The sequence below is a fragment of the Osmia bicornis genome, chromosome 8 (assembly GCF_907164935.1).
Source record: "Osmia bicornis bicornis chromosome 8, iOsmBic2.1, whole genome shotgun sequence".
Lineage (NCBI taxonomy): Eukaryota > Metazoa > Arthropoda > Insecta > Hymenoptera > Megachilidae > Osmia > Osmia bicornis.
The window spans coordinates 9,186,879-9,206,666 of record NC_060223.1 but is presented as its reverse complement, the minus strand read 5'-3'; the positions used below and the strand labels follow the sequence as shown (position 1 = coordinate 9,206,666).

Below are 19,788 nucleotides of genomic sequence, written 5' to 3'. Positions count from 1 at the left end.
CGTTGCGAAAACTTTGATCGATATTAACGTTTAAGAATCACGCGCGGAAAGATCGATCTCTGGAAGCTTTTCGGAGAAAAGAGCAAGAGAAAGAAAAGAGAGATTGAGAGTTTCGCCCATCCTGTCCCCCTTTTCGCTCGTACGCTCGACCAAAGAATGAATCGCTCGAACAGCGTCGCAATATTCGAAGAGTTATTTTCGAAACGAACCGGGAGACCCGTACGTTAAATCGTCGGCAAACAATCTTGCAACGACCAAGAACTGTAGCGCGCTTAGAAAATCTAACGGAGGAACATCCGTGTAGAAACGTTGTAGACGTAGAAAGCTTTCGACGTAGTTGGCTAAATTAACCCAAGTAGAATTTGATGATAACCACGTTTCTCTAAACTTTTTTCTACGAACAGCGAGCCTTTAAGATCCTAAATTCCTAACTGTATTGAAACGTAAGAACGAGAGGAAATTCGACGATCGTTCTTGCAGTTTGCTCGAGCGTACCGAGACCAGCCGACATCCTAGCACGGAGAAAGACTTTCTTCCGGTTTCTCTGATTAAAACCGACGAATGAGTCGCGACTGATACGTTTGCCTACATATCGTCGATGATTAGAGTTTAGTACGAACGTTAGATCGTAGTTCGTTTTATACACATCGCGCTGTGATTATTCGCGGGAACAGAGATTCTCGGGTGAAAGATAAAAGATTTAAAGCTCTTCGATCAAACGAACGATCGAAACACCGCGAATACCGATCGACCGCGACTGGACCAATCCGAACGTTTTCCCGGTGTTTCGTCCTCGTCGAACGAACCGCGATACATATCGATGCACGCGACATATCATTTTACGATTTACCGATCATTCGATTCGGCCGTCATTTCTCACGATCGTTAGTCGAAACTAGATTTCAACATTATCTCGAAGGAAAGTTAGACTCGCGCCTTCCCTTTCCGCTTTCTCCGTGCACTCGTCGATCGTTCTTTCCCTCGTTTTACGATCGTCGATTCGATAGAACCCTCCGAGTGCCTTAACCCCCCCAATGATCTCTCCGTACCCCCTACTGTTTCTTCTCCTTTGTAACTCGAAAGAAAAAAAAGACAAACCAACGACAAAACGAGAGTACAGATATATGTATGTATATATATATATATATATATATATAGAGAGAGAGAGAAAAAATATGTAACACAAAAAAAAGAGAGACAGAGAGAAGAGAATCAGGAACGATTTAGACGCATATTAATTCCCATAGGCAAGAGTAGAATTGAGTGTCGATCGCTAGAGAGAACACGAGAGAACCACTTCCATGGATTCGGATTCGAGACGGGCTGACCACAGCGCGGCTGAAAAATCAGGTAAGACCATTTTTCTTATTTTCTTTTATCCCTTTTGTATTTTTCCTGAGCGCAGGATGATTCGAGTATCCTGGATCTCGACTCGTGCTGCGCGAACGAACGTTTATTATCTACTCGCATCCTTTTTAGCGTAGATATATCGCGTAGTGCGTTTAGACGTTGGGAAATTTAGCGTGTCAGTAGCGAGTATTTATTGTCGATAACAATGGCAAGAAAACCCTTTTGATCCCTTTTAGCGTGGCAGACAGCGAGATTACGCATCCTACCAGAAGTAATACACAGTAAATGTTGGTAGTTAATTAGTGACAGTTAAAAAAACTATCGATAGTACCTACCCAGCGTAGTTTTATTGTGCATAATTCGAACGTTTCATTCCTTTTTGTGCGAGTAATTTGAAAGAGCCTCGAGTTCGAGAACGGACGATCGAATAAGGGAAAGTTTCGCCGCTTTAGAATTACCGGCGGATTAAGTTTTACCCCCTTCTCGTTGCGAGGGATTAAATGGAAGAGAGAAGTTTAAGAATTGGCTCGACGATCGAACAAAATGGGAAAGATCACGGTCTCGAGCGTGGCTCTGGACGCGTATTAGATCGCCGATGAATTTTTCCGCGTGGAAACGTTTCGATACACTCTCGCGTGTTCTACGAGCAAAACAACCCCCGCTGGATTTTCCCTTTTTCCAAAAGTTTTCTCGTTAGCCAGACTCTCACCTACGTGACACGACTTCTTTCCAAGTTTTCTTTCAAAAATCCTTCCTGCATCGATTTTTTTAAATCTCCCCTTCGACTCGTTTCCTCGCGGACAATTCGTCGGCTAAACGGTACTTGTAATTGTTCGTAGCCATTATCGAAGCTGCGATGAAGTGTGTTTCGTGCATGCGTTACGATTTCTACATACTAATATACGTGTCTGAACGATCGTCTCGTATTCAGGGACGATCTTTGCTCGGTTACACCGCGTGCTTCGTCAATTTACAATTCGAATGTCTCGTGGTACGAGATGATCGTTGCCGTATGAAGGCAACACTGAGGCCTTAAGTAGTCGCATGTGTGATTTGAAGAAGCAGAGAAAGAAAGGAACAGGTATATACAGGGTGTCTCTTATGAAGCACCCTGTATATGCTTTCGTAATGATTCACCACTACTGCCACCATTATCCACCGCTAACACCTCCATCGCCATCATCCTCCATCATCGTCATTGCCTTCATCAACCAGAGAGAGAGAGAGAGAGAGAGAGAGAGAGAGATATATTATCGAACTGATACAAGTTGAAACGAATCGTTGCAAAGAGGTGTGCTATACTCGAGCTCCTTTTCCTCCTATTCGAATAATACATTTCTTTTTCACACGGATCGTTTTTCCGCGATGAAAAGGATAAAGAGATTCCGGATTGGAGGAGCTCGAAATGACAGAAAGTCCGGCGAGTTTAGGTGGAACAAGAAATACCGAAGGCGTGTTAACAATGGCTGGTCTTTTTCGTTCGTTTTCCGAGGCACTCTTTCGAAATGGGACCCGCGCGTTTTTCGTAGCGCTCTTTTCAAGCCAGCAAAAATTTCTGGCGTCTTGTTCTTCCAGTACATATATGTATATGTATATAATTACGTACATTCATACGTACATATTGCACGTACACGATGAAAATTAATAAATAAATTATATATATATGTATACACACACACAGATAGATATATATATATATATGTACAAATGTGCGTACATAATGAATGTGTAATGAAAAATTCGGCGATCGAACCAAGGTACGGTTCGTCGTGCGAGAAATTCGTTCAAGTCAAATTCATTGTGTCTCTGATTGCCTTCAGTGAGAATAATCTTCGAAGCTTTTCTCCATGAGAAAACTAATTAATCGATCTTTATGGAGTAAAGACTTTTTCACAAGGGAACTTTGACTCGTGTATTTTTTCAATCTAATCTTCAATCCAAAAACATATCCCCGCATTGTCGAGGTAGGAGAAAGTAGAAGGAGCGAAAGGGAAGCTCAGTTTCTCGTCGCGTTTTTGCATAGTCGTCGGGCTTTCTTGTTTCATTTCACCGCATTACGCGGAATTTCGTTTTTCCCTTCTTTCCGTTAACACAGCCCGTGCATCGATCGTTTTCGCAAGGCGTAACCATATTATCGGCTCGAATCAACGCGACAAAATAGACCAGTCTTTCTCTCTACGTTCAGCGAAGTGCTTTCGATACTGCTAGCGAATATCGTTTTCACGGGTCGCTCTATTTATTCAGCGTACGGCGAAAAAATCGAAGCGGATCGGCTCGAGTCGACGACACGAATTCGCGCCACCAACTTTCCCGGAGTACTCCATGTTTTTTTTTTTTTTTTTTCTAAAACCGAGGGATCGTAGCTTTCCAAAGTAAAAATTGAAACGTCAGTAGAATAGAGAGACAAAAGGTCGAGTGTCGTCGAGTTGGAGCGGTACGTTCGATGAACGACACGAAGACAATTAGAGAGGAGAATTTTCAGTCTCGAGGATGTTGAAAAAGTACAAACCGGGAGTAAAACGTTTAGCTGGGTCGATTAGAGTTGTAGTCGAAAAAGGGACGAGTCGACCTAAGCTAGCGTGACTGAGCAGAAAATCGAGAAGGAGCCCCGTTTTCGCGGGTCCTCCACGACCGGCGAAGTTCAAAGGCTGATGAGAACGGGTGTAGAGATATTCTTCGAGGACATTTTTCCTGATCGACGAGACCCGCCGAGCCGGGGCTTTTCTCCTATTTACCGCGTAACCAGTAGCGATATATCTCGTGTGATAATTCCAGGTATTTAATAACCTCATTGGTATCGTTAGTCATACACGAGAAGTATTATCATCATCGTCGAATTATCATCGTTTACCGAGTAGCATTTTCGGTACGTTCTCTTATCCAATGTGCCATTTCTCGTCATCGTCGTTAGACACACTTTCATCTTTGTTATACTGGTTCAGTTATCACGAAATCACTAATTGGACGTTCGATGACCCGTTTCGAAGTGAATTAACGCCTTGATTGCCACGAGGGTGATTGGAGCTAGTACGATACCCTGTACTCTGAATTTCCTTGAATTTCTTTTGATTACTCCCTCGTGGCACTGAACGCGTTAAGAAAGCAAGTTCGATTTCGAAACGCTTTCGGTATTTACAAGTCCAAGGAATCCAGTGATAAGGTGCCTCGTAGTCTTATTTATTTCAGTTGATTTCAAAGTCGCCCTCCCCAACTAAGTTATTTCTTAGAGAGTTGATATAACGTGTACACGATTGAAATTCTGAACGTATTTTTCCGTGTCTTCTGTGGACGAAGCTTCGAGCGTAGCGCAGTTTCTCACCCCCGCAAGCATTCCCGGCGGGCGACGATCCACTGACTTTCCAATAAGAGCGTCGAATTATCTTCAATTCAAACTTTCTTCCTTTTTTCACTTTACTTTTGTTCTTTCTCGTTTCTCGTTTTCTTGCCTGTTGGCTCGTACACCAGCAGACTTAACCTTCCCTCCCTCCCTCCCATCGAGATATATACATATAGAACACGCGATCCAGTTTATTGGAAAGATCACGAAATCGTAGCCAGTAGGTTAACCCGAAATCCGCAACGTAAATAGCATAGTCAGCTAGCTAGGCAGCCGAATAGTTAACACGATGTGTAGCGAACTTATATAATTAATTACTTACTCCGTTTAATGGGTAAGAGGCAAAAGACAGTAATAAGTGAGGTTTCATGAATCGGTAGTTGGGTACGAGGAAAAGAAAAAGAGAAAAGTGAAAAAAAAAAAAAGAAGATGAGATACTGCGACAGAGAGAGAGAGAGAGAAAGAACGCGTGTGTTGGTGCGTGTGTGTGACAGTGTGTACATGAGAAGGTGTGTTCTAAAGTGAGGAAGAGTCGTGTGAAAGAAACGGAAGGAATAATTACCAACGTACTTACTGCAGGTAGACTGGTTACTGTACCTGTTGTTGTTGAAAGCATTAAAAATACTCTTATTCCATGCTAATGTGGCTTAGTGATATCTATTATTTTCACCCCTATCCATCGTCGCAATATAAAAAAAAAAGAAGAAGAAAAGGGTTGGTTATTTACGGGTACGTTTTTAAAGAGTCCCTAAATCGAGGTGGAAAAACCTCCGGCCTTAAAAGTTTGGATCTACGAGAGGTTCTAACGAAGGGTGAAAAATATACTCTCAGGAATCGAAGTATTACCTCTGTAGAGAGGAAGAACGATGTAATATTTATCGGCTAGTAACAGGGGGGGGAAATTTTTCATCCTTTTCTTGATAAAATTACAAAATTTCGATTCTTTATAGTTTGAACGTAGAGGATAAGAGAATAGAGAAAGAAAAAGACACGTATTCCTCTCCGCTATTGGACCGTACTTATTCCGTTAAACAAATGTTTCCACTGTATTTAGAGTGTAAATGAAGCGCCACGATGCAATTATCGATTCCTCGATGCATCGCGCGATCGCGTCTGTACATACGTATTTATAAATATTAGTATTTCCTTAACGTAGCTAATTGATCCTTTACGCTATTGGTCGTGTCTCTGGCAATGTCGTCTTTTTCACACCTTTGTCTACGCGAAATAAAAAACAAATTGAAATTTTCTTCGTTTTTAATGATTAACCGATTAAACGGAACGGCCAGTAGCGTAGCATCGTAGAAACATGGATTTTTTCTCCCCCGTTCCTTTGTCATTTCCTCTGAAAGCTCTTCGAACGAAGGTACCGTGGCTCGATTTGTAATTAACAGAGCATGAAGAGTGCGTGTAAAATTGGTTTTCGATTTATAGGGGTAACGAGTAGTACGGTGAAATAGTTGTGACACGGCTGATATCGGGGAGAACAGTAGAGAAAGAAAGAAAGAGTATCTGTTTTTACGCAACGAAAAGGATTAAGAAAGACTACAGGTGAGTGACAATAAAGGGGGATTATTTTTGCACAGGTTTAGTGAAAATTACTCTTATCCCTCGAACGTAAGATAGCATTATCGATGTAAGAAAATGATTGAAAGAAAAAATGAGTCATGTATTCGTCGAACCTTGTGAATTTAACAATACCTGTAACATTCTATCGAATTTAGGATAAAATTCTATAATACCATTTGTCTTAACCCTCTCCGTTTGTATCGACGTTTCTTTTCTGTTTACTATAAACGAGTAGTTTGTTGAAGTATGCGAAGAAAGTAGGTTTCACTTCCTGAATCGACGAGAGCGAAGCGTATCAATTTCTTTGGGCTGACTTGTTTAATGGTTGATGCAAGAGTAGTGAGATTTTTTTTCTTCATTCTGACACACGAGACGCTGAATTTAGAACAGTTGATTTTTGTTCGATCAACGAGAAAAATATTCTGATTTGGAAAAAATTAAAAGGTAGGCATCGTTGATCGAATAAAAGAAACCATCTTGGTACACTCGATTCTTTGTTGTCGATTAGATGAATTTTCATTACTTTTATATTAATTCGACCATAGAAAGTCTTAAGAAACAAACGCGTGTGCACGAAGCTGTCTCTTCTAATCAAAGTAAAATCAATTCATTTTTAGTACGTTAATTGAAAGTTTAATGGCCTAGTAAACTACGCTTCGTGAACAGGCGATTATTAAAGACGATTTATTTGAATCTTCACGATATTCACCCGACATCCTTGAATGACTGATTCTTTTTGCAACATCGTAGACAAGTAGCATCCTTTAATAATTGAATCGACTTGTACACATTTAGTCATAGTTGCAGCTGATGTAATGGATAATAATTAGAGTCTATCGTAGAGCGACATGTATTTTCGTCGAAAGTATCGACGGTGATGGTAAACCTGTAGCCAATAAAACAGAAAAAGGGAGAACGAAGAAGCGTGTTTTCACCCGCAACGAATTTCCAAGAACCAAGCGTTATTCTCTGTCAAAAATTGTGCAAGATGGTGACGGAAACTGGGGAGTAAACGTTCAAATTGATTTTACAAATATTTAAAAAATGCCTCTGAATCAGCTGCATTTTTCCGTTCGATGAAAATAAACTCCCTCAGTTTCTGTGAACGATCTTTCTCCGTAGGTCGACGATGTGGCCTAATTCGAGCGAGGGATTAATTAGCGCCGAGAAGCGCGCTTGCTAGCGTTTCTTTTTCAATTTTTAGAATCCACGGAAACGTAGAATCTTCGGAGAAAATTCGAGCAATTTTAATAAGAAAAGGGGCGCGAATACGAACGTCAGATTCGCAGAACAGAGGAAACGAAATCATTCCAAAAGCCGTATGTGATATAGCAAAGCGTTTTTCGCCGTTTCGTAGTTACACGTTATCGAACCGATGGGCTCGCAATTCTTTCAACAGCGAACGAAAAAAGCTTACCGCGGGGATACGAGAGAAAGATATAAAAGGTTTTTCGTATCAGAAAAAAAGAGGAACGTTTTGCGGAGGATGCGAGCTTTTTCACCGGGGATATCGCGACGAACTTTTTCGACCAATCGTCACAAGACTTATTTTATTACGATAGCGTTAGCGATTCATTGAATTACCTCACAGACGGGAGGACGATGCATTCCATCTGACAGAATCACGTTTTCGTTGAAACTCGAAGGACAAGCGCTTTCATTTTACATTTAATCGAGTACAAACGCTGTACATATTACCAGTGTATTATTAATATTATTATACGTGCGTGTAAGTCTAAGTCTAATGTTGTCGAATTAGAAATCTGTACTTATAGTGATTTTTCAGGCGAGCAAACGATGTCGTCGAAAACGTCGAGTACATTGAACAAACCTTTGGTAAATGAAAAACCTTTCGACGTTTCCGACGACGCATCGTGATCTGTGTTCGTAGCCAAAGATTTTTCGATCCTAGTCTCTGTCTAGTCACGTTAGAAAAGCAGAATCTCGCGATGTATCGTGTCCGGCATAGATTTCGAGGGCTACAAATTGAAGAAAAAGGTTAGCAGACTCCCGGAGGACATCGTGCCTCTTCGGAAGGAAGGAAGAAAAGCCGAGGGAGAAGAGCAGGAAGAATGCAAGAGAGATATCTTGTCCGTTTCCCACGGGAGAGAGAGAAAACCGAAAAGGGAGCGGCGCTCTCGAATAAAACATTACCGACTATTAATTTATCAACCGTAAGAATTATTTGTATCGTTGTGTATATTTATTTTTGTCACTACCTTAATATTATTATCATCATTATTGCTACTATTACTATTATAACATATACGTGCTGTTTTGTCCATATAAAAGTTACCCCATCGTAAAACCATCATCCCTCTTTCGTATCGGATGTCTTTCTTCGAAGACAGTTTCATCGAACAAGCGTTTTAATTATTATTATCTGCCGTTGTCCTTGCATCGGAGGAGACAAAGAAAATTCGAGTCCCTTGTTCGACGAAGATGGACTTTGAAAAAGTAACAGGTATCAAAGGAAGCAGCAACGCAGAAGAAGAAGAAGAAGAAGAAGAAGAAGAAGCACGTTGGGACGTTATTCAGGTAGGTTCTATTACGTCTGTGTTTGATCCGCTAGAGATCCAAGGGTGGCAGATAGAACGAGACGAAGGGAAATCGATATTTGGACCCCCCAAGGGCACGCGTTATGTACGTCCCTGTCGGCTAAATTGCGGTCGCCCTGGGGAAAAAATAGCTAGCACAGAAATTTCACCGTACCTTTTCCTCCTCGAACCCTCAACCTCGAGAAATATTAGCCACTATCCCTGCGGTATCTGATCGTCCTATATTTCGCGCGAAATTGATTTTCCTAATCGATTAACTTTATTTAATTAACTAATATTTCAGATGGATCACGCAGCGAGCGAAAACTTTCTTCAACCCCCTTTGCCCTTAACTACCTGTTGATCGAAGGACGACAGAAACAGAAAAATATAATTGTGCATACAAAAAAATCCCCGGGGGGGTGAGGGTGTTTCCCCTACGATCCTTCTTACATTTTGGAAGAAAAGGGGATGAACCTGGAAGCAAGTTGGAGCCAGACGAACGTCTAATACACGTGACGGAGAAACGATGACCGTAATTCGATAGCATAAGTTCGTGCCACGCGTTTATATCCTCCCCTTTTTATATCCTACGCCGTCGCGTAATATCGCAACAGCACGAAGCAACGCGATATATCCGGGACAGCCGAGCATATTTTCACCCTAAAGATGCGAGTCGTGGAGCGAGGCACATTTACACGCATCCTCCGAGTTCCCACTTCCATCCCCGAATGGCTACCACCCTTCCTAAGCTATCGATGTATCGTATTTTTTTCCACCCTCTCCTCGCTCCCGATGTCTTCCATGCTCGCTGGCTGTCGCGTAACGACGATCGGAAACGGAAGAGAAAAAAACGTATCTATTACACGAGCAGGAGAATTTCTTAGCCTTTCAGTTTTCATAATTGACTGAAAAAGAATTGGGGTCAGTGGGGTTAAAGAATCTATAGAGGAAAAAATATTCTCCTTTCTCTCGAGTATACATCGTCTTGTTTTTTTTTTTTTCTTTTGTTCTTTCTTCATGCCGGAGGGGTGAATCGCGTCACGAAACGCAGTCACGCGATTCTACGATCACCGGTAATCATTTTCATTTATTTATCTTCTGTCCCATGGAAAATATATGAACCGTACAAGGATTATAGAAATTTTGAATAAAAATCTACCCTGTTTGCGGTTCGATCTATCCGTATCGAATTAATAGGAAAACGGTATCGGCGATCGGTCGATCGTTCCGGTTATTTTTATCCCGATACTTTAGCTAGGCATAAAATTGCATTACTTAAACGGATCAGTGGCCGTAAGTAGCCTTCCGTTCATGGAACGATATTAGCTTAAAGGGGAAGTGGAGCAATTCATAAGGATGATTGGCCACCCCTTTCGCGCGATTTATCGCGTTTTTATTGCCAGATCTAAACTACATCCCTTCGGTGGAAGTCGCATTGATCAACAGTTCATAGAACGAAAATTTGAATCATAGTTGTGCGTTAGTATAGTGGGTCTTGGGTGCCACGAGGAACTGTAAACATCGAAAAGACTAGAGGGAGAAGAAATATCACTCGGTAACGTTCGTTACTTCGAAGCAGTCGCAAATCCTTTTCAACCGAAAAACCAGCCCGTGCTATCTAATATTCCGTAAACGTCGGTCCGGGGAGCTTTTCGCGGATTTCTTTATCACTTTGCTGCCGCGAAGTATTCAATATAGCCAGCTGCATTATGTAGCGAGTTGAACGAGCTCCTCGAGAGAGGAGCTGCAGTGTAAGAAGAAGGGAAAAAGTTGAAGCGGCAAAGTACACCGGTTGCTTGTCTCGCATTTCAACTAGCGTAACACCAAACCCGCCAGTTTCTCCAGCCAAAGCGTTCACATTCCCATGCTACAGAATACTAAAAAGAACGAGAACTTGGAACTTAGAATGATTAACTGGTTTCCGATAGGTATCTACTCTCTGGTAAGTTTTCCTCCAACTATCCATCCGAATAAATACACCCTTTAAAATAATTCTAACCGGCACTCCCTGTTCCCTAACTCTCTCTTTCAGCAACCACCGTGCGCTAGTGTCTGGGAGTTTACGTAAACTTGGAAACACCAGCTATACACCCTCTTCCCGTATCCTTGAAACATTCACAGGGGTAGGTGAATCGAGGAAAAGCGTTCCAGCGAAATGCACATTCGCAGTAACTCGTTTCAGCCTGCTGATAAATAGTTTACCCGTTCGGTAGGGCCGAGACAAAAGCGGCTGAGAAGAGAAGAGGGAGAAGAAGAAGAAGAAGAAGAAGAAGGGTTGGTAAGAGACATTCAGTAGGCGCGAGTGGACGCGTAACGGACGAATGACGGGCTTTAAGAGATATGGAGCTTAAATCTTTGATGCCCTTAGGCTCGGTCGCCTCGGATGGCTCACGTTCTTTCTTGATTATTCTTCCTAGCTTTTTACGCGAGCCGACACGAAACCACTTACATCGATTTATACGCGATTTTATTGCCGCCCGAGCGTGCAGTCTCGAGTAGAAGAATAATAGCTCCAAAGTTATAGGACTTGCTTAAAACTCGGAACTTGTATTGATCTCTGCTCCTACATATTTACTTTCTTATCGCCCTGTCTGACCAAGTTAATTCCTCTCTATCGTGTGCACCACTTTGCAGCCTCGTTTACCAAAGTCGACGACAATAACCACCTGTTTTGTCATAGGTTGACGCAACTCTTAAGTAGAGAATGCGATTTTAATCAGACCGGAACAGTAGCCGGGTTGCGTAACTGGTCAGCCTGCTCGGTTCCCGTGCACTCGTTGAAATAACGCTTTTACGTGGCCCTCGAACGAGCCTACGTTTAATATTTAAATCGATACGTGTCATATTTACGAGAGCTTTTAGTGACTCGCCGGGTAACCCGCATAAAAGAGGAAAACGCGTATGCTTTCGTAACGATACCCAGAAAATATACGCGAAAGAAAAGATAAATCAAAGATCTCCATCGAATGGGTGTAATAAGTTAAAAGCACCGGTGTATTTCTTGAAAGAGAAACGAAATTCTATTTATCAAATATGAGAATAATCAATTACAAATTAACGAATATTAATCTTTCGATCACGCTATTCTGGTATCATGATTTCGTGTTTCATCCGAGATATGATTACACTCTGTTCAAAGTTTTGCCTACAATCTTGTAACTACATGAAAGAAATTGATTTTTTCTTACCACCCAATTTTCCTTGATATCTTTCCAAGTAATTATAGCGATCTTGCCGGATTTACCGGGAAAAGGAGTCTTTATGAAACACGGTGGTACTCTTAAACGTCCAATCATCCTGTTTCTACAATCAAACATGAACATACGATAACGTTTAACGTATTACAGAAAATTTTGAAGAAGGTACGATAATTTAACACCTTATTAAACGATTTTTTCAACATCCGAAATGTCTTCTTCCTGAAAGTTTTGCTAACAGCCAAGGATCGATGCAGAATGAAGTTAAAGTATTCAACAAGTCTGTTAAGTAACTTATTTCAAGAAGCATCGGTTATAGAGTCACGATGCAAAAAAAAAGAAAATTATTCAAGAAGGTGTAAGAAATAAAAGAGAGGTCTGGAGAAGAGAAACATTGAATTTTTAATGTGGAAGCGGACGTGACCACTAGGACCCTTAGTTTATGTCTCAGGGAGTCTCTAAATTCGATACATACTTTTTACAAAATTCCTACGTTTATACATGGAACACCTTTTACGTTTTCTTTTTTTTCGTCTGAATTCAATTTTATTCGATATAAATATTTTGTTTTACATAGTTTTCTAGATCACTATTTCAACGAAGTTCTAACATGACTAACTACCATAGTCACAGATTAAAACCAACATAAAACACGTCATAGGAAATGTAACACATTTTTACAACGATTATGGTTAATTAAAGAGTCTTTATCAAACGATAAACGATTATTTCTTTGAAAGTCATCATTGGAGAACCGTCAGTGTCGAAGGACCTAAGTCAATTCTTTTCGATAAGAAAGAATTGTGCGGAAAGTAAATTCTAATTAAAATTGTTTTAATATTGTAATTTTTACTGTTATTTTCTGTCAAGATAACGTAAATATAAGTTCGTGAAAGAAAAGGAGGAGGTTCGTTATCTCCCCCGCAGTCAATGACATAGAGTATCTAGCCTCGCGTGTTACTTCTCCATGACAATGAAAGTCTACTTCTGATGACTGTCAAGGGATAGAGTTGTCATACTAACAAATTCTGACAGCTTATAAAAAATTTTTGACAGTTATCTTGTTAAAAAAGTCGAAACTTATGTTTATCATTTTGTAAAATTGATGTCCTGGGTTGACGAGAGAAGGGAGAAACTGAATTCGGGGAGAAGGTGAAAGTGAGAACCGTCCACGGACATAACCTAAAAATAAGCTGTATGCGCGGCTATCGGCAGATTTCACGAAATCCACGGCGATACGATATCGCTTTTCGAAAACTGTTTGACATGATTGTGCCAAAGTGTTGTTTTCTTTATAAATGACTCAGCGAAAACGGAGATAAAAACGAAAAATATGGAGACTTGTAATGAAAGGGGCGACCGGACCCTAAGTGACATTACGGTAACGCAAAGAAGTTGGTCCGAATTGAGAGGTGTTGTCAGTGATCTACGTAGAAAATTGTCTGGAGTATCAGTTGGTTCGGTACCTGGATCCGTAACGTTTCGATCTTTACCTGATGGACGGTAAAGAATATTCCTAAACTTATAACATAACCATCATCAATGTGGCGATATTCTACTTTGTACATCTTTTTTAACACACTTTTCGGCTGAAATGCATTTTTTTCTTTCAGGACCAGGATATATTTTCTTAGTAGCCCAAGCAATGGATGGGAAACTACCCTATTGTACGTGGACATTGCACATTCGGATCATGCCAATGGCTATCGTCTACACTGGCAACCTGTTATAGAAGCAAATTTTCAAACGTAATATTAATATTCATCTATAGATAACAAAGGATTTTCTTTTAAATGCTGCAGTATTACATTAATCAATGTATTTGTTTGCAGAGTATCCAGTACCAAAAGGTTATCGAGGGAAGAACAGTTATTATGGGAAAGAAAAAGATTAGCCACATGGGGCATCACCAGTTACGAAATTCATCTAGATAGTGGAAAATTAGTTTTTCCAGCTGCAAGTAGTCTTTATCAATGTATAGACACAGGATTTATGGTACCTTTCTTTTATACTTTACAATCTTTGAATACAGTTAAAATAACAAAACAGTAAAAATGTTTTATATTAGGCTGGACCTCTTTTTCCATCTGAAATTCGTATGTCAACATCAGGTGCAAAATTGTGTCCACAAATCTGCCCTTGGAACAATGCGTTAATTGCTCATACATGCTCAGGTGACTTGTATCTGTCCCACAGTATCACAGGTTCTTCGGTAAGACTTACTCATGCAAGAAAAGGTGGAAGAAGTTTAGCAGATGATCCTCTTACTGCTGGAACTCCTTCTTATGTGATGCAAGAAGAATTTACTAGGTTTGTAATATAATAGCGATAAATGCTTTTATTTATACATTTATTACAGTAATACTCTTATTGTTTTTCAGATATATCGGCTACTGGTGGCAGCCAAAATCTAACGACGGCGTTTATAGAATCGTATATGAAGAAGTTGACGAAAGCGATGTAAAAATATTTTGTTTTCCTTCAACATCGAACTCCGATGAAATAGATGAATTTAGGTTTCCTAGAGCTGGCACGCCGAATGCCAGAAGTAATCTTAAGATGGTGCAATTCCGATTAACGGAGACATTACAAATCGTTGATATCGAGATACTGGAACTCCAATATCCGCTACACATTATGTTTCCATGGATGGAATATATGGTTAGGGTGGGATGGACTCCAGATGCACAATAGTAAGTTAGAAATATGTGTTATTCGGACATATTATAATCTTGATTTTTAAAATTTTTTTAAATATCTTAAATATAGCGTCTGGGTCCAGCTGTTAGATAGGAAGCAGCAAAGGCTTGAGTTAGTTTTATTATCGATAGACAACTTTTGCGAGCCACCACCTAACGTCTATAATTCGGAGAACCATTTCACGCCATCATCGGCGAGTGTTCAAGTGATTTATTCTGAACAAAGTTCGATTTGGATAAATGTTAACGATCTCTTATACTTCTTACCGTCCAACGACCCTACAGAGGTGAAATTCCTTTGGGGCAGCGAGGAATCTGATTTCAGACATCTGTATCTCATTACGTCTAGTATAGCGGGTAATAATCCTAACGCATATTATCATACGTTCCAAAAGTACACAAGATTTTTATATTTTTCTCATTGTAGGTTTGAACAACGAAGTGGAAGAACCTTTGGATAGAATGGATAGTATATTTTTGCAACCTCGAGTTACTTCAAAGGTTGCTTTAACTCAAGGCGATTGGGAAGTGTTAGGTAAAAAATTGTGGGTAGACGAAGTAAACTCTATTGTTTATTTTTGTGGGTTACGCGAAGGTCCATTAGAACAACACGTTTATGCCGTATCTCTTCGCCGCCCGCTAGAAATAAGATTACTCACAAGACCGGGTTATAGTCACAACAGCATATATTTTAATAAGGAATGTACGATGCTAGTGACCGTTTACAGCTCCATCAAAACATTACCTACTTGTCAAGTACGATTCTCTTATGAAAGAAAATGTTAGACGCAATTTCGTGACAACCAACTTTTTTCAGGTATTTAAAATATCACAATCAGATTGGACGGTGGAAAGTATTTCTTTAACACCTGTGGGTTATTTGTTAGAGCCATCGGTTCCCGAATCCGAATTGTTTGCCCCAGAAATTTATACCCATAAGATATCCTGTGGCGATACCATCTACTCTATGATTTTTAAACCTCATAATTTTCAAGCCGGCGTAAAATATCCCACGATTTTGAATGTGTACGGTGGTCCCGAAGTACAATTAGTATCGAATACATTTAAAGTAAGTGTTATAAAACGTTAGAAAGAAAAAAAGAAAAAAAAATTCTGCTTGTTTCTGCATCGTAATCTATATTTATATGTTTTAGGGAATGAGGCATTTAAGAATGCACATGTTAGCTGCTCAAGGTTATTGCGTGGTATTAATAGATTCGCGTGGTTCTCATCACAGGGGTTTAATATTTGAAAGTCATTTGCAACACAGAATGGGAACTGTCGAATTAAACGATCAAGTCGAAATGCTGAAATGGTTAGCGGATACCACTGGTTACATTGATTTAAATCGCATAGCCCTTCATGGTTGGTCATACGGAGGTTATTTAAGTTTAATGGGCTTGATACAATACCCAGAAATATTTAAGGTACTACTCGTACAAAAGGTTTCAAGTACATATAAAGTTTATTTGAAATATGTATTTAAATTACGGAATTTTTTAGTTAGCGATAGCAGGTGCACCTGTTACTTCTTGGAATTTTTACGATACCGGATATACTGAACGTTACATGGATTTACCTCAAAATAATCCTCATGGATATATGGCCGGTTCAGTTTTAACGTATGTGGACAAGTTCCCGGACGAAGAGAATAGATTGTTGATAATTCACGGACTTATAGATGAAAATGTACACTTTTTCCATACGAATCAACTGATCAATGCTCTTGTGAAATCTGGCAAACCGTATCAGTTACAAGTTTACCCAAACGAAAGACATAGTCTGAGAAGTTTGGATGCCAGTAAACACTATGAAACTACCCTACTGTCATTCTTACAAAACCATTTATAAATTCATTGTTTCTGTTCAACTGATTAAGACAAGATTTTAACAATTTGAGTGACTGCCATTACATTATGTAAATAGATTAAAGAAATTAAAAGTTGTTTTTTCGTGGCTTTATGTTCGCGATGGTATCTAACACAAACCTTATGTTTTGTATAAAGTCCGATACTACTACTTAAACAGTATTATGATTTTACACTTAAAACTTACAATAAAAATAGCTAAAAATTCTACGTGTATACGCATAAAGAGTATTTTCTCTATTTATAAGAGTGAAAAGAAGAAAAGAAATAAAATATAATAAAAAACAAAACAGCCATCGCGAAACTCGGTAAACGCAACTCGTAACTGTTTTAACAAACAATGATAAAAACTTTCAAGTATAAAATGTAGGGCTACTTTTTTAAGAAAAATTGACAATACTCGTAATTTGTTTGTACATATTATACATAGATAGGTGTTATTAGATCTGGGTAAATCTTTTTAGAATTCTCTGTTTATTGTACTTACAAGATATTCACGGTCTTCGTCAGAAGCGTATGTATTATCATTTTATGCTTAATTGTATATACCTATACGTGATCACTCATGTTTTTACGAGAAGCATCGATAACAAGTATTTAAACAGGAAAGTATTCACGAAAGTATCACGCTTCAAATAAGTTGTTTATCCGATCATTAATAATTATTTGTCAGCAAATAAATTTCTTGTTTTATATTTTGCTATTGCGCGTATAGTCATTATCACTATCCAAGGTTTTAAATGTTATAAAAATAAAAAGCAGATGTATTTAACTTAATGTAACATATATTTGAAATTTTCTTACAAAGATTTATACAGAAATATATTACTGAGAGCTACCGTGAGTTCTAGTTTTTCTATTTAAGAATTTATATAGGTATTTTATTCTCTTATTTAACTCTCTCCATTTAGTTGGTCTTGCTATAGGAAATATACCACGTTTCAACATTTTATGCTTCCTTAATAATACTTGATATTCGTTTCCGCCTACACCCCTTAACCACGACGGAACGTTGTATAAAATCCGGGTTGGATGAAGTTTATCTGATCCTAGAATATCGATGTAATCATTTTGACCAAACAATGCTCTCTTTTCGGACCAAGCGTCTTTTGGTCTATATATTGGCATAGGCAATTTTTGATCGCTTTCGCGAGGTAACAACCCTTTAATTCGTTTTAGCGGATCATTGTAACCATAATGCCTTTCAAGAGGAGGCCTCGTTGCTTTGTCCGCATGATAACGAAATCGTACCGGTGTCACTTGTGGTACCCAGGTACTGACAACTGCTTGTGCTGTCTTCTTAAACCACGACATCCTAAATATTCATAATTACATAATTAATATCCTCTTACAATTAATTCACGTTTACTGTATCATTCTTAAAAACCCTCATGTTCAAAAATATATGTATATATTATCCTGTAGCTTTTAAATAGGCAAAATTAAATTGTATCAAGTACTTCGTAAATAAATTAACGTTTTAATTGAAGAATTTTCAATAGAAATATTTAACATAATCTATTCCAAATAACCTTATTCTTAGACACTGGTATGGTACGTTCGAAAATAGAATACCTGCTGGTCAAATGGACGATCGTTTTTATATAAATATCAAAGATATTAAAAGTTGTATGTTTTAATAAATCATAATTATGCTTTGTTTTTATTTAACAATGCAGTACACGGTCCAAACAAAATTGTTCCATGCCAGTGACTTTAGATGTAAAAGACTGGACATGCCTTTGTTTTCGAAAAGTCATCTATACGGGGTCCTTAACACCCCAAGATATAATTTTGGTGTACAGAATCGTCGGAGTTTGGGGTCCTCAGAATCCCAAGATATAATTTTAGTAAGCAGAATCACAGGAGCTTCGGGGTCCTCAGAACCCCAAGATATAATTTTGGTATGCAAAATCAATCGACGCTTCGGGGTCCTTAGAACCCCGAAACAATATAATTGGGTATACAGAATCGTCGCTGCTTCGGGGTCTTTAGAACCCCGAGCCGATGTAATTTTGGTAAGCAGAATCATAGGAGCGTCGGGGTCCTCAGAACCCCAAGATATAATTTTGTATGCAAAATTATCGGCGCTTCGGGGTCCTTAGAACCCCGAGACGATATAATTTTGGTAAACAGATCATAGATGCTTCGGGGTTCTTAGAACCCCCGACGACATAATTTTAGTATGTAGCATTCACGGTGCTTCGGGGTCCCTGACACCCCGGATAATGTCGATATGCAAACAGTTTCAGCGGTGCTTAAGGGGTTCCTGAGACCCCAAGATGATATGTCGGAATGCACAGAGAGTCTCTAGTGCTTCGGGGCTCCTGGCACCCCGGATACTATAATATTGGTATGTAGAGATTCTCATTGGCGTTCGGGGTCCTTAATAACCCAATATGATATCAGGTCGGTACGCAGAGATAGTCACTGGTGCTTTGGGGTCCCTGGCACCCCGGATGCTGTAATATTGGTATGCAGAGACTCTCACCGGCATTTCGGGGTTCCTGATACCCCAGATGATATCATGTTGGCATGCAGCGATAGTCATCGGTGCTTCGGGGTCCCTGGCACCCCTGGATAATATCAGGTCCGTATGAAGAGGGTACAACCAATATATTTTTTTCCAGAGTTTATTTAATTTGCTCCATTTACCTTTTTTTGCTTATTAAATAAGCTTATCAAAGGGGAATAATATTTATGATTGTATCCCTCTTCAGGGTCTCAGCCGAGGACCTCATTTATTTTACTTTTTCCACTTGTTTATATAATTTTATTTCTCATTATAGGCCAAGGCCATCTCAGCATCCCTTACATCCCTGCATTATTTCCATCCCTGCATTCCTTACATTCCTGCAACCCTTAAATACACTTTTTTTTTTTTTTTTATTTTTAACGTGGTGGAAATCTTCAGAAAGACACCTTCAGCCCCCCTGGGGAGGGGCCGGAGGTAGTGTGGGATTTTTACCCACTAAAACCACCACGGTGGCCTGCACTAGGGCGGTAGGGAGGGTCCATTGACCCTCCACCATGTGCCAAACTCCGCCGGCATCAGGGGCCACACCCGATGCCGGCACTCCTTGGGCCGCGTGCAGTGGAGACTGGGGCCCCAGCCCCGGACCCCACCGGAATTCCTTTACATCCCTGCATCCCTCCATTCTTTTCATCCCTTCATTCTTCACATCCCCACACTCTTTTCACCCCTACATTAGTTTCATCCCTACATTC

The 19,788-nt window shown here is 39.7% G+C and overlaps 2 protein-coding genes and 1 long non-coding RNA gene across 4 annotated transcripts; 2 read left to right on the top strand and 1 right to left on the bottom strand.

Moving 5' to 3' along the window:
* Positions 1-7,594: 7,594 nt before the first annotated feature.
* LOC114875312 lies at positions 7,595-9,964 on the top strand. Its single transcript, XR_003789241.2, has 3 exons — positions 7,595-8,430; positions 8,549-8,794; positions 9,098-9,964. It is a non-coding gene; the product is annotated as an uncharacterized LOC114875312 (long non-coding RNA).
* Positions 9,965-12,768: 2,804 nt separating this feature from the next.
* Positions 12,769-16,672, top strand: LOC114875218 (dipeptidyl peptidase 9). The gene is made up of 10 exons (XM_029185258.2): positions 12,769-13,496; positions 13,607-13,741; positions 13,826-13,988; positions 14,062-14,303; positions 14,375-14,686; positions 14,763-15,049; positions 15,120-15,448; positions 15,510-15,761; positions 15,847-16,119; positions 16,196-16,672. Exons 1-10 carry the CDS (start codon positions 13,327-13,329, stop codon positions 16,541-16,543), a joined length of 2,511 nt encoding a protein of 836 aa, XP_029041091.1. The 5' UTR covers positions 12,769-13,326; the 3' UTR covers positions 16,544-16,672.
* Positions 16,673-17,327: 655 nt separating this feature from the next.
* On the bottom strand, positions 17,328-18,305 carry LOC114875219 (39S ribosomal protein L51, mitochondrial). 2 transcript variants are annotated; one of them, XM_029185261.2, is made up of 2 exons: positions 18,093-18,305; positions 17,328-17,875 (listed from the first exon to the last, which is right to left on the bottom strand). In XM_029185261.2, exon 2 carries the CDS (start codon positions 17,872-17,874, stop codon positions 17,386-17,388), a length of 489 nt encoding a protein of 162 aa, XP_029041094.1. In that variant the 5' UTR covers position 17,875; positions 18,093-18,305; the 3' UTR covers positions 17,328-17,385. The 2 variants fall into 2 exon arrangements, with proteins under 2 accessions (XP_029041094.1, XP_029041092.1); XM_029185259.2 differs by having other exon boundaries at positions 18,136-18,300.
* Positions 18,306-19,788: the final 1,483 nt, after the last annotated feature.

What these genes read in the sequence shown, in the direction of transcription:
- LOC114875219 (XM_029185261.2), bottom strand. Translation starts at nt 17,874, where the DNA reads ATGTCGTGGTTTAAGAAGACAGCACAAGCAGTTGTCAGTACCTGGGTA.
- LOC114875218 (XM_029185258.2), top strand. Translation starts at nt 13,327, where the DNA reads ATGGAGACTTGTAATGAAAGGGGCGACCGGACCCTAAGTGACATTACG. An exon ending in TAGTATCGAATACATTTAAA is followed by an intron (nt 15,762 to 15,846) that starts GTAAGTGTTATA and finishes TATATGTTTTAG; the next exon opens with GGAATGAGGCATTTAAGAAT. An exon ending in AATACCCAGAAATATTTAAG is followed by an intron (nt 16,120 to 16,195) that starts GTACTACTCGTA and finishes GGAATTTTTTAG; the next exon opens with TTAGCGATAGCAGGTGCACC.